Source organism: Passer domesticus, chromosome 1, assembly GCF_036417665.1.
Source record: "Passer domesticus isolate bPasDom1 chromosome 1, bPasDom1.hap1, whole genome shotgun sequence".
Lineage (NCBI taxonomy): Eukaryota > Metazoa > Chordata > Aves > Passeriformes > Passeridae > Passer > Passer domesticus.
Genome location: NC_087474.1, coordinates 15,869,784 through 15,884,675, shown reverse-complemented (window position 1 = coordinate 15,884,675; position 14,892 = coordinate 15,869,784). Strand labels below are relative to the sequence as shown.

The following is a 14,892-nucleotide window of genomic DNA, read 5'->3' as shown; positions in this document are numbered from 1 at the left end:
AATTATCAACAAGTCACTTGCATAGGAGAGTCGCCAAGAAGGTATTTTATTGCAAGGCAAATTACAGTTTTAAGGGTACTGCTTGTAGCATTTGTTGCTCAATCTTTATTTCCTGTGAGATTCATTTTCTCTTTTGTCTTGTTTCTCTGCTCTCACTGTCTTAAAAATTAGTCTGAAATATACTGTGGACAGAAATGGCGAATTTAGGTAGGATGTTAAATCTTGTTATCCTCGAAATACAACCTTGCTAGTTTGGTTATTAAATTAAAACAAACCCTATTTTTATCGACTACACTGTAAAGATTTTGTAAACATAAATGGGAGAAGGCTTTGTTCAGAATCTATGCATGTGGTCATAAAACGAAGTTAACTTTTAAATTTCTCCATTCCCAGATCTTCTGCCGACATGCAATGGAGAAATAACTACTATGTCTTTCCTACAAGACGTTGTGGACATTTTACTTCAGTATGTGGTGAAAAGTTTTGATAGATCAACAAAAGTTATTGATTTCCATTACCCAAATGAGCTGCTCCAGGAATATAACTGGGAACTGGCAGACCAGCCACAGACCTTGGAAGAAATTTTATTGAACTGCAGAACAACTCTGAAGTATGCAATTAAAACAGGTAATAGCAATGCTCATTTTCTACTCTGTATGGTCTCATCCATTGATTAAAGGTGTCATTTCAATTTAGCTTGAAACGATAAAGATTGAAGCAGCGACTGTATTTTGTCATCTCCAAGCAATTTCTAGCAGAGGCAGAAATCGTTTTCCAAAATGATAAAGCACTCCAGCAGCTCCATCTCTGTAGCTGTCAGTGCAGCCTCGCACACCCTTTCCGATTTAAAATTAATGCGTCTGTGCGTCGGAGTTGCCGAGTGTGCCACTGAGCAGACTTTGCACCACCTTCACCACTTTCTGCCGTTCCTTTTCATCATTTCACGTGTGGTGCCCCGCGACTGCCTCTTGCTCCCTGCAGAGCGGGGTGCGGCGGGCGCGGAGCTCGGGGCAGGGGGACTCCATGCACGGGGGCAGCAGGGACCGGCCCATTTAGCAGCCGAAATCACAGCAAAAGGGCCTGTAAATTCGAACTCTGAGCGGCCATTTGCCGTGCGTCACTTCGCCTGCAAGACATAAAATAAAAGAGAATTTAGCAGAACCTTACACAGAAATATCGAGGATTCAGTCTCAACTTTAGGCTCAAGCAATAAAACCAAAGTCCGATTTGTTTTAACAGGCATTTGTTGTTTTTCACTGGGGAAAGCAGCGATGGGTTGACTCCTCCCTGCCTGGGATCCCCCGTTAGTCGTGCCCCCCTGTGGGCTTTGTGGAGGGAAGGAGGGCAGCGTGGGGCTCGCCCAGGCGTGGGGAAGCGCCCGACTCCGCAGCGGGGCCACCTTAAACTGCGGCGGAGCGGGCAGAAAGCGGAGCCGCAATTACGGCTGTCATTGGGAAATAATAGGGGATCCGGAGAGCTCTTAGTGGGAATTTGAAATACTGAGAAATTGCTTAAAAATAAATGTGAAGCAGTTTACTGAAAGAGACAAAAGGCTGATTTGTGACTAGAGGTTGAGAGGAAAACAAAAAAAGCTCAGGTTTTGAGAAGAGAACAGAACAGACTGATCCTGGTAAAGGTTGTGAGGGATCTGTGTAATCCTCCTCGTTTAGGGGTGGAAATGACCATCCACATGTTTTGATGCATGGGTCGGGTGCTGTCAAGATGTTTGTAAAATTGTGGATTAAATAGTTAGGTAAATGATAGCCAGAGGAGCAAAGTCGATCAGTCTGGATAGGGCGTAGGAAATGTGTTTGCACAGAATGATGAAGAATGTGGGATCCGTGATTCTGGGAAATCAAAAAATAGGATTTCTTAGCTGTTTTTCATTAATCGTTTTTTGCCTGTTTTCACATAACAGACCCATTTAATTTTGTGTATCCAAAAAAGACCCTTCAAAACAATGTTGCCATTTCTCTTCCTCTCTATAAATATCGGAGGCTTTCCCGTCTTGGCGTTTTATAGTTTGTTTTAATGAAAATTATGTTTTTGAAGTCTGAAAACGGGTGCTGGGGGGTGTTGTGAAATGTGGTGGCGTGGCGGGGTTCAGCCCAGGGGGTGCAGAGCCACCTCGCTTGGCTGCTGCTGCTCCTCAGCACCCTGGGGTGACAGCCCCAGCCTGGGAGGGGGTTCACGAAATGCGTGGGGCTTACACCTGGAGCCCTCCGGCTTGTGCTTCGGGGTAAAACACTGGAATTACCCTCCGAGGAAGGTGAGGTTTCTGGCGGCAGCGTTTGCCTCCTCTCCTGCCGCAGACGCCCTCGGACACGGTCCCTCCTGGGCGGCGTTTGGCTGCAGGGGCCCGGGAGGCTGATTGAAAAATAAACTGTATTGCATTAGCCTCACAGCTGGATACCCAGGTCCAGGGATTCGGCGAGGCAGATGGCTGATTTTTCGGCCGAGGGGCAGGTGTGGGTTGCTCCTAGGTGTTGCCTGCGTGCCACGGCTCACTGGGGTGCCCGGGAAGCCACGCTTTGTGCCCCCTTAGCAGCAGAGACGGCATTCTTCTGAGAGGATGTAAAAGGCAGTGACTGTGAATGCAGGGAAAGATGGGTGTGAAATTCAGTTACTGTGCTCTGGACAGTTGAAAATGAGCCGGGGAATTGAAATACGAGCTTTTAAAAATGGCTTGGAAACTCCAGGAAGAGTGCTAGGAGCCGGTTCTGGCCCAGCCTTGCTCCCTGGCAGGCGCCGGCGCTGGCAGTGCTGCGCCTGGCCAGACTCTGCTGCCAGCCGTGCCTTCATCCGTGCTGCCAGCCGTGCCTTTATCTCTGGTGCCAGCCGTGCCTTCATCCATGCTGTCTGGCCGTGCCCAGCCCTTCTCGTCGCCTCCCTGTGGGGGCTGTGGAGGCCGGGTGTTCCCGCTGGGCATGCCCGTGCCTCAAGCCGGGAGTGTGTTCGGTGGGGTGTGTGGGGCACAGGCAACGCCCTCAGTGGGGAAAGCCCGGCCTCGGGTGTCCCTGTGCCTTGGCCCCGGTTCTTGGCCATCATCTCCGGGTTTACTCTGGGATATCTGTGAATGCATTGTGTGTTGCTAAACCATTAAGTAATAACCTCCTATTTTCACCTGTCGACCAGTTCTTCACCCTGCCAGTCTCTTTTCCGGTATCTCTTTGTTCAGGAACAACTTCAACAAAGGATGTTTATTTCAGAAAGGCACACGGGTAGAGATTTTTGAGCAGCCCTCACAAACTCTTCTTCCCTGGCCAGTGGAGCCTGTATTCAAGCAAAGCCTCAGTTTTCCATCCAGCCAAGGGAAGAGAGCTCGCTCAGGCGGGGAGGTGTGACACGGACAGGCAGCCCCTGGAGCTGGGGCAGGGGTCGGGCTGGGGCAGTGCATTCCCTGCCCCTCCGCGTTACAGCCGCGCTGCAGAAGGGAAGGGCACGGCTGGAGGGGGCTGTGTCGCGGTGTGGCTGCTGGGGGCTCTCCCGGCAGCAGCAGCTGCTGCTCTCTCTGTCCGGACATCTCTCCCTCCATGCTCCCTTCACCTCGCTCGCTCCGGGGCACGGCTGCCCGGGCCTGTTCCGCGGCGCTGCCAGGGCAGGTGCTGTGCTGGGAGGTGTGCTTGAAGAAACCAGCAGTGACAACAGGGCTGTCGCCTTGGGCTGGCTGTGGGGCTGACAGAGAGCCGCTGAGACACTGCAGCTGCAGATGCAAATTCTGCTATTCCCCAGCTTTTTTATGTGGATTTATTTCCAAAACAGGAATGTTTGTAACCTTCTTTGAGTCTTCCTGTAGTCCCGATACACTAAAGGCTTTTAGCTCCTAATTTTCTGTTGCTTTCAGGTGAAATTTGTCCAGCTGTGATATGGAAACTAAGCTAAAATTATGGAAATCTCCTTCAAAATCCCTCTGTCAGGGGAGGTGCAGGCAGAGACCGTGGAGCAGGATGGCAGAGGCTGTGGTGGTGGTGATGGGGTGCGTGTGTGTCCTAGGTGCACCAACCCCACTCAAGAGCGTGAAGAGCAGGGAGCCAGATGCAGTTCATTTTGCTGGATCTGAGTGTCATTCCTCGGTGCTCAGGGGCTTTGGCTGCCTGTCTTTGGCGGCACAGACCAGGGAGAGGTGGCAGTTCCTGTCAGTGAGAGCAGGAGCTCCGTGCAAGATGCGATCAGGCTGGATGGCAATAGCACAGGGCTGGTCTCGGGTTAAGGCTGCAGGCAAATGGAATTTGTGCGTGTGTCCCCTGCCCCAGATCCTCAGCTCTGATCTGCCTGCTCAGCTTGATTACTCTGCCTTTGTGTGCTGCAGGGTGGGAGCTGGGGAGCAATTCCCCGTGCTGCTCTGCCAGCCATGTGTCCACGCCTGATAAGAGGCCACAGGAGACCGAAGATAAGTTTTCTCTCAGTGCTGGGTCTGCATTTCCTCAATCATCTTGCTCTATCTTTTGTTTTCTCTGATGGCAATAACAGTGCATCATCTAAGGGTCAGGACAGGTGTTTTCCAAGCAGAGCCTTCCGTCCTTCGAGTTGGATGGCATTTAAGTAATTGTGGACTATTCATAATTTGTACCAGTAATTATGCCACTTATCAAGGGCTTGCGGGAAGTAAGTAGCAAAAATGGAATTTTAATGCCTCCTGTGTTTAAAGGCTCTAGGCACATTTTTAAGGAAAATCTCTAGAAGGATTTAAAAAAAAAAAAACAGGAGCCAATTAGACTAACCAAGTAAAGAGACTATCAGCTCACTGAATATAGTCCTGTGCATCATTCTGCTGGGGCAGCAGTGCTTGTTTTTATAGTGTTTGATTAAAATCACAGTTGCATGTAGCCAGGCTATTTGTAATTGCACTCTGACAGTGAAGAAATGACAAGGACCACCACCTTCCCTGCCATCTTCGTACAATCATCAGCCTTTGAGTCATGTGCAAAGCAGTCACCAAAATATTCCATTTTCTCATTTCGCCCTGTCTATTACAATCATTAGCCATTCATCACTGATGTTATATGTCCTGGCAAGCTTTTCAGATGGTGTCTCATGTGTGCCTTTCAAACCTAGTCAGGCAAAACCATATCCAGTGACAACATGTGACACACTAACGGGAGCAAACAGCTATTTTTGTGAGGCAGCAATGTGCTAATTTTCGAGGCATATTGAAAGGATAATAGGGAATGTTGGAATTCATTATTCTGTGTTGAGTATAATTACTCTGATTTTACTGACTCTGGAATGAGAAAGAAGAGAAATTATCCTGCCTTTTTCAAGAAGTGTATTTACTGCCATTTGCTTTGTTTCATACCTTGAAAGCGCTTCCTTCTCTATAGAAATATGGAGGTAAATACACTGTTCAGCACTGAATAGTTTCATTCAGAGCCATCAGCCTTTTGATAACATTTTCCATCTTATGCAGGGCACCCTAGATATTTTAATCAACTTTCAACTGGGTTGGACATGGTTGGATTGGCAGCAGACTGGCTGACATCAGCAGCAAATACTAATATGTAAGTAGAAGATTTTTTTATTTAATATATAGGTATTTAATGTAATTTCACAGTTATACTCTAAAATACTAGTTCTTGTATCTGAATGAAAGAATAATTTTATATTAAAATTGCTGGGGAAAAAATAATCTGTTTTTTTAAATGGTTGCAACAGTTATTTATAGAAAGACTTTCAGTGTTGTCCTGTAGGCTATCATTTACAAAATTTCATCATTGTGATACGATGATGGTTGTGCTGCCTCCCAAAAGCACACGAAAAATATATACAGATCAGCATTTTGCATGCATAAATATGTGAAATGAAAGGGGTACTGAGTGAGCAGTTGCATTCGTGTAGAGGGGTTATGTACAATCCATACCTGGAGCAGAAAGCCATTGCTTTTTGTAAGAATGAGATGTGGAATTTAAAGTATGGGGTTTTTTTCACTTTGGGATTGGAAAGCATTTTTGTGTACTTGCTTAGCTTCATGCACTGTCTGGCCATTATGAATAGGACTGCTGACATGTGCCTCTAGACATGCACATGGATTTGTGCAAGGCAAGGGGGCTCTGCCCAGCATCTCTTGGACAAAGGGCAAAGCCTTGAGCCTGGAAGAGGTGGGCAAGATTTTATTCACTGAAGTGGGTGGAAATGGATTCTTCAGTGCTCTGTGTATTTCTTCTTTTAGACGTGTGATGTCAAATCAGAAAGAAGACTGTGGAAAGTATTGTGAAACAGAAATCTACCCAGTATAAGATAGAGTATATTGTGGCTATAATGTAATGTAATATTGGAAAAAGATGTGTTAGTTTTGTAGATGAAAGCATTAAATATGGACATTACTACATTTCAGGTTCACCTATGAAATTGCTCCAGTGTTTGTACTTTTGGAATATGTCACACTAAGGAAAATGAGAGAGATGGTTGGCTGGCCAGGGGGCTGTGGCGATGGGATATTTTCACCTGGTACATGATATTTCAAGCTTTCTCTATTTTTCAGACTGTGGTATATGACATCCCCTGCAGCTAAAGAGTAAATATAATTAAATATGCATGTTTGAGAGGACACTTGCTAGTAAACACCAGTGGCCTCTTTGAGATAAAGTGTTGCATGTTTATGAATTTCAGGGATGTGATTATGAGGGTCTGTTTGAGCAAATTGCACTGCATGATGAGCAGCTGTAATGGCACATGGGAAACATAATGAGAAGAGACATTTGCCTTGCAGTTTTGCTTTGCCCCCACTTTTTATGGAATCCATGAAATAAAAAGGCTGTTTTATTAATAATGGAGGGAAGAAACACAACAAAGCTCTCCATCACTGCAGGAGAAATTGGAGCAAACAGGGAAAGACGTAGCATACCTTCCAGCAATTTTAGTAGAGTCAGGAAGACCCTGCCAGCATTAGAGCATGCTGTTAGCTTTCCATGTGAAGCTGACCTGTTTTTCTCAGTGGGGTACTTGGGTGCTTAGTTAATCTGAGTGCTTAAAGGCTTAGAAACCTGCTTTCTTCAGGGCATGTCAGTAAGGCAAAAAAGTTAGTGTAGAAAAATCATTGACAAACATTGTTAAGGCTTTTTTATTTTTTTAATCATTCCACTTAGTCTTTTGATTTATACTCTTTGTCACCTCTTCTCTGACTCTGTAATTTCATTCCTCAAAAATTTTGGCTTGTCTATCTTACGAAATTGCAAAATAATGAAGAAATTTACATTGGGTATAATATATTGGCGTGTCAAAAGAGAACAGACTGTTAGCTGTTGCAGGAGCCTTTCTGGAAGGGAAGTCAGTTGACCTAATGGAGAGAGAAAAAGTGCACTCTTGAGTAGAGGGAAGGCCTCACTGGTGACAGCTCAGGACATTTGGCTCTCCAAGGCCATGAAGGTCAGGCAAGGCTCGTCTTCAGCTTCTCACATCTGAATGCATTTGTGGAAAGTGGTGTGGGAGTTTTATTCTGGTCCTTTCCACAGATGTAGAGAAATAGATGAGAAGAGCTGACTTTGCTTTTTCATGAGTTCTTAGTTAAAAAGCCTGAGAGCAAAAGCTCTGACAGTTTTACTGTGGTGCTTAGAGATCCCCCTGAAAGCCTTGGCCTACATCACACCTGGCATCTAAGAGTGTCTCACGAGCCCAGGACCAAAGTGAAAGCTTTTGGAAACGGAGTGGTGGTTGGTTACCAACCCTGACCTGACTGGGTACAGCTGCCCTCAGTTCCTCACTTTCCCCCTGGGCTGCAGGGTGGGAGAAGAGCTTTGGCAGCCGGCTCTGGAGGGCAGCGGGCTGGGTGAAAGGAAAGGCTGGAGCGCGTGTGCCGGATCTGCCCGAGTCTGGCACACTCCGGGAGAGACAGCGTGAGTCAGGAAAGGTGTGTGCCTCAGGAGGGGCTGCTGGCCCTGCCAGGGCTGCCTGGCACGGGGCCAGGGTGTTGCTGGTGTGTCAGAGCTCACTTCATCGAGCTGAAACCTGTGTGGGGACGGGCTCTCTGACAGGCATGTACCTGTGCTGGCATTGGCAGGGCTGCCCCCTCTCATTCTTTCTGTCTTTCTTTCTCTGCAATTTCTGGTTTGTGCAAAGTGCATCTTTGTAATTTTCTCTGTTAAGGCAGCAATACTCAGTGTGCAGGTTCTGCTTTTTTAGGCAATAATCAAAATAATTTCTGTGCTGTCTTCTCACTTCATGGCTTTAGCTGAAGACCTTACTGTTGCAAAGAAAAGGTTCTTTCTCTCTGAATTCTCTGGAATGAAATATACAATATCAATACATGTGAAGCATAAAAGCCTGACTGTTTTCTCAGATTTTTTTTTAAATTCTGTAGGTGTGTTTTGTTAGCTGCAATTAACTGTGGATGTGAACACAACTACGGAATTAAAAGCAGAATGCAGGCTTATGAGTAAACTAAGGTTAAATGACTGAGTAATAAATACTAATAGGAAACCCTGGTATTGAAGAAACTTAACATTTCAGTCTTGATTCTTTTGACACTGAGCCAATGACTTTGGACAAGATAGACCAAATTGCTTCAACTTAGTTCAGCCACCTAAATCATCAATAGCAGCTCTTGCATGGCATCTGCATTTTTAGGGACAGGTACCTGAGCATTTCCTCTTAATCTCTCCATTTCTTGTTTTGTCATTTCTAAAGAAAGGTGTTGAAATAGGTTCATATCTCTCAAGATAGTTGAAAGGGAAAGAAAATCCCCAATCTGTACTGACCCATATGCCAGCAATGCCATTCTTCTGTGGCATTTTCCCTTGGATTCACAGGAGGGCCAGTGAGGTCAGGGAGAGCCCACAGCAGGGCAGCCTCGCTGCAAGAGCAGAGCTAGGATGCTGATTAGACATGAAGGGCACAGTTGTGTGGGCTGTGGAACAGTATATATCTCTACTGAGATTAAAACAAATCTTACAAAAGTCAAACAATGTTAATTTGCCAGTACAGATAACCAGCAGTGCTTCCTTCATCTCAAAGGATGGATTTTATCTTATCTCACTTAGGTTGTCCAAGCATTGGGTGTCTACCCTGGGCTAGTTACAGCGAGAGTGGGGATGTGTCTGCAGGGCAAGATCCACCTATCACAAACAGCTGCCATAGGATGAGCTGAACCATCCTCTGGAGATGCACATCTTGTGCTCTTCACTCCAGTTTTAGATGAATGAATTTTGCAATAGTTGAACTCTCCCTCACCAGCATTTCAACCTGTTCATTTAAAACTTTTGCTTTCTATAAACATATGTGCATAAACATGGATATACAATCAATCTGTGTGTGTGTATATATATACACACACATATATATATATAGGATAAACCTGATGGATTTCATGTATACATGTCTGTTTGTTTGTGTGTTTGTGTGCATACAAATGTAAAAATTCTCAGCATCTGCCTCAAGTACTGCATTATATTCCCATAGTGCTCATGGAGCATTACTGTAAAGCCAAACATTGCTCCACTTTAGACACAGAGACTTGGTTTGTAAAAAATCTCAAAAAGGAGAAGCAGACCACTGCAGAGCTGTAGATCTGATACCAATCTTGAAGTGGGTTAAATTCCCATCTTGAAATGGCTATTTTAAGTGAATGTATGCCAGTGATTTTAAGGCAAGTGTTAGGGACATTTAATCTTTTCATCTTGTTCCCATCAGAGGACAATTAAAATGAAAAATATTTGTTAGAAAGACCCTTTTTCCTTTCTCTTCCCTCTTCCCATTCCACTTATCCAGAAGATAGTGGCTGGTGGGTGGGTTTGCTCAAAGCTGGGGCATGAAATACTACCCTGATTTAGGAGGGGAGAGCACAGATTAGGTCACACTTTGAAATCCCTTAGGAAGTTGCCTTGTGGGGGCATCTGCTTAGGAGATGGAATAGAGTGGGGATTATGTGTTGATGGCACATGGAAAGCTAAGACTGGGGCCTGAAGGAGAGATGGTAGTTAGAATGAGGATGAAAGGAAGCACCAGTCACTTTTTGCAATGGTACTTTTTGCATAAGTGTTTTTTTGTGTGTAGTAGATCCTGTTATTACACAGCCCAGCTGTGAGGAGCATCAGGAAGAAGAATTTGTGTTTCTGCCACAAGGCAGAGACATGTATATAGAAAAACTGTAGCAAGACTTGTTTGTTCTGAAATGATATTACAACGAATAGAAAAAGTAACAGTATATTACTGTGGACTCCAGGTGGTGCCATATCTAACATGTATGCTATGTTGATTGCACGTTTCAAGATGTTCCCAGAAGTTAAAGAAAAAGGAATGGCAGCTATTCCCAGACTGGTTGCCTTCACATCGGAACATGTAGGTGTTTCTGTTTTTTCCTATCTGTTACATCTGCTTGTATGAACTTATGATGAAGAAAACAGCTGAACAGGAATTTGTTGACAACTGTCTTCATTTCTGTTATTCCTTCACTGGGAATAAAATCGTGGGAAGAGGCTGACCTTTTTATCTATAGAGAGATGTTCTCTGCACTTCTCTGTGGCTGAAATCCAGGCAGAGCAGTCTCTACAAACCACTGCTATTTCTTTGCTCTCACTTGTGTCCATGTAAATGTTGATGTGAGTGGTAAGGACCACATCAAACGAGGAGAGCTCATCATTGGGCTTCAGCACTTTCTGCCAGGAATGTCATCTGTTTGGGTCACTCTGGGGCAACAGAAAATTCTTTTGAGTCAAAATCTTTCCAGCTGAAACCACTCCTGCTGTTATTTAATGAGAAGGTGATAACATACATGAAGACAGTCATATGACAATGCTGTGTGTGTGTGCAGCAGAACAGCTGCAGTATTTGTTGGGCAACTGGGCTTCACTGTGAGTTTCTGCCTGTGAGCAAAAGCTTCAGCACACAGGGGCTCATCACAGGCACTGCTGGGACCTGGCAGTGCCAGGGGCGAGGGGAGGTGGGCACAAGAGAAACAGGAGCAGTCCTTGTGGGAGAGTTCTTTGCTCTTTGTACAGTCATACAGAAGTCTCTGTTGGGAGGGCTGGTTTTGGCTTTGTGACCATTTGGAACTCCTTGCAGCTTAGAGTGGAGAATGCGGGTGCAGAAGGAAAGAAAAGAGGAAGGTTTATCCCCAGGAGGGGCTGTGAGCTGCTTTCAGGCTTTGTTGTCCACTTCTAAATTTCTCTCCAGCTGTGTGGGCTCAGCCAGAAAGGACTCATTTGTGGCTGAGGCTCAGCAGGATACTGTCCATGTTCGCTAACAAAGTCCTCCTGCTGTCTCTTTGGACTTAGCATAGAATGTGCTTCCATTCTGTGCAAGTGTGAAGAGCAAAATACCCTAAAAGTTATCACAGAAGTGCAGGAGGAAATCTCTCAGACGATGCCTTTCATAGCAGTAGGATGGGATGAGATGTGATACATAGCTGTGGACTCCATGTTGCAGAATTATTGTCCCCATAGCAGTTAAAGAGGACAGTCTGCAGATGAGTAGCAACTTTCCAAAGCTGGATGTACAGCTAGAGATACAATAGCCACATGGAATTAACAAGCCTAAGTCGTGCAAATGAGGTTCAACATGATTATTTAAAGTAACAAATCCTATTAATCATTAGAGTATTTCATTGTTTTCATAGCAATGGAGTGTTAAACAATGACCCAAATTGTGCTAACAGTCTCAAAATAATGAAATGAGCTTTAATAATTGTGTTTTCATGCCAGGGAAGAAGCAGTTCCCTTAGCAAATTAAACATTCAGAAATCAAATATACTAGAGAATTCATAGGATGGCATCTGAAATCCATTATAATTTAAAAGTATCTTTAAATTGCAGTTTTGTCCCTTCCTCAATCAAGCTTTATAAAAAGTATATTCTCATCTTCTGGAGAAGTTAAGAAACTGCACTATGTGAAGACAGGACTCTTTAACCCTTAATTGCCCAAAGAATATGGGATCTTGGTTTAACCCTCAAAACAGCAGAAGCTGTTACAGAAAATACAGAGGCCTAGAAGTACCATCCTTTTTAGGATAGGAAGTGTCATGCAGGACCTGAACAGACACTTAAGATGTGCAAATGTCATTTGTCTAATTTATCACATCATGCTGATGATCTACCTACTTTAAGACTCCTTGGCCTGACTGAGGTTTCTCATTGCCACAGTTGGATGCTCTTGAAAGACCGTGGCTATGGAACAAGCAAACTAAGAGTTGGTAGGGATCCATCAGGATCATCAAGTCCAGTTCCTGTGCAGAGCACCCCAGAAACCACACCATGTGCCTGAGAGTGTTGTCCAAAAGCTTCTTGAACTCTGTCAGGCTTGGTGCTAGTGACCACCTCACTGGAGACCTATTATAGTGCTCAACCACTTTCTGGGTGAAGGACTTTTTTTTAAGCCTTCCTTAACTCAGCTTCATGCCTTCCCTCATGTCCTGTCACTGATTACAAAAGTGAAGAGATCAGTACTTGCTCTTCTGCCTCCCCTGATGAAGTTGTTGAAGACCACACTGAGGTCTCCCTTCAGTCTGTCCTCCAGGCTGAACAGACCAAGGGACCTCCTCATATGGATTCCCCTCCAGACCCTGCACCATCCTTGGAGGCTCTCCTTGGACACCCTCTAGCAGCTTAATGTCTTTTTGATATTGTGGCACCCATAACTGCACATAATATCCAAGGGGAGGCAGTCCCAGAGCAGAGCAGAGAGGGACAATCCCCTCCCTTGCCCTGCTGGCCATGCTGTGCCTGATGCCCCCAGGACAGGGTTGGCCCTCCTGGCTGCCAGGGCACTGCTGGCTCAGGTTCAGCTTGCCATGGACCAGAACCCCCAGGTCCCTTTCCATGACACTGCTCTCCATCTCATTCCCCACACTCTGCCCACAACTAGGGTTGTCCCATCCCAGGTGAATAATCTGGCACTTGTTGAACTTCATATGGTTGGTGATTGCCCAGTCCTCTTAATTTACTGAGGTCTCTCTGCAGGCTCTCTCTGCCCTTGAGGGAGTCAATAGCTCTCCCCAGTTTAATGTCATCAGCAAATGTACATTGTACCAGGTAAGTCCTGTGTCCAGTGAAGGTGTTGAAGAGCACAGGGGTGAGGACATAGTCCTGTGGAACCCCAGTAGTGTCAGGTCACCAGTCTGAGGTCACCCCATTCACTGTAACCCTTTGTGCCCATGATCCAGTTGGTCACCAATTGGGTAACAGGGTTGTCCAGCTGTGAGCTGGATGCTTTCTTCAGAAGGACACTGTGAGAGACAGTATCAAAAACTTTGCTGAAGTCCAGAAGGCTTACATCTGTTGGTTTCCTAGATCAGTGGGTTACCCTGTCATAGAAGGAAATCAGGTTGGACAAGCAGGACTTTCCTACATGATCCTGTGCTGGCTCTGACCAATGACTGCATTGTCCTCCAGGTGTTGTGTTTCAGTACTTCCCAGAATTATCCTTCCTGTGAATTTGTCAGCTACTGAAGTGAAAAAAACAGGGTTGTAGTTTCTGGGGTCCTTCTTCTTGCCCTTCTTAGAAGTTGGGATGATGTTCCCCAGCTTCCAGTCAGCTGGGACCTCTCCAGATTCCCAAGACCTCTCAAAAATCAGTGAGAAAGGCTTTGTGATGACTTCAGCCAGCTGTTTGAAAATTCAGGCCCAGTAGATTTGTAGGGATCAGGCCCCACAGATTTGTAGGGATGTAGCTGGAGCAGCAGATCCATAGCATCATTTCCCCGTGCTCTGCATGCATGGTGTGATAGTAAACAAAGCTTAAAGTAACTGTATGTGTTTAGAAACTCAGAGATTTTGGTTTTGAAATTATCAGTCAGATGATTTTAATATCAGCAATTCTCAGAGAAGAATTTCAGCATCCCAGATGAGACTCTATTTTCACTACTACTATAAATGAATGAAGTTGTGTCACAGTTGCCACCACTACTACTGTAATCAGAATACGGCTCAGTCGGATGCCATTATAGGTTCAGCTGCCAGTGAGGGAGAAGGGAAAGGAGGAGTAATTCACAGCTTTTAAGTAATTACTTCCCTAATTTAGGAGTGCATCATGTTCCAAAATTAGGAGCCTCACTCTCTGCACAGCCAGTGAAGAGAAGTACCTCTGGAGAGAAACTCAGAGCATCCAAATTAGGAACCTAAATATTCCTGAATTTAAGTGTTCTAAATCACCTTTGGGAGGGCTTCACCTACTTCTGTGCACTGGCCATAAAGAGCCTTCTCATATACACAACCTACTTTTGGTGCCTAAAATAGGTTATGTGATTATTCCAACTGTGCACGTTCCCAGCCGGCAAATTTTCCCCAACCCACAACTTAGCACACTCTGGTGCTGCTTGTTTCTGTTTCACCAGTGATGGTGAAGTACTTTGCAACTACTTGGGTAGGTCTTCCTCAGGTTTAATTTCATGAGACGCCCTTGCACTCAGGATTTCTTTCAGTCCTCTGTATTTATCAGGGCATCATCAGTCTTCTTTCACTTGCACTGTTGCAGGAGCAGTGATGTCCTTCAGGGCAGCTGTTCTGGACTGCACATGATGCAAGAGACCTTGACTCAGAGGGGAAAAAAAGTGATGGATGCCACTTGTAAAAACCTATTTCAGTCTATCATTTCAAACACAATGAAAAATCTAAAGTGAAGGCCTCCTCCTGTGTTCCAACATATCAACTTTAGGCTGCTGTAACTGTTCAGAGGAGTCCATCCCTTTCTCAGCATGGAGAAAGCTGCTGAAAGGGATAGCTGCCTTCTCAGAATCTTTTAGTTGTTCCATTTGTCCATGAGGCAAGACCTGTTAAATTTTAACCAATTCCCTGTTGTGATTTTGACCTGCCCAGCCAGCACTGTCTTAAAGAGTATCCAATACTATCTGGGAATTGTATGGAGCGGGAATTACACCTAGGAGGCAAAAGGACAGAGTCATGCTGCCCTGAGGAGGAAAAGTGTGCAAAGGGGAAGTTTAGCTGGAGAGAACTAGGTGGGTTCAAGTCA

General features: G+C 45.2%; 1 protein-coding gene across 1 annotated transcript in view; it reads left to right on the top strand.

Annotated features, from left to right (window-relative positions):
- The window catches only part of GAD2 (glutamate decarboxylase 2), a 39,258-nt gene that overhangs the window by 1,419 nt on the left and 22,947 nt on the right, over window positions 1-14,892 (top strand). The window contains exons 4-7 of the mRNA XM_064407585.1: window positions 394-627; window positions 5,408-5,498; window positions 6,332-6,444; window positions 10,154-10,269. Coding sequence (XP_064263655.1) covers window positions 394-627; window positions 5,408-5,498; window positions 6,332-6,444; window positions 10,154-10,269 — 554 coding nt within the window. The remainder of the gene's footprint in view (window positions 1-393; window positions 628-5,407; window positions 5,499-6,331; window positions 6,445-10,153; window positions 10,270-14,892) is intronic.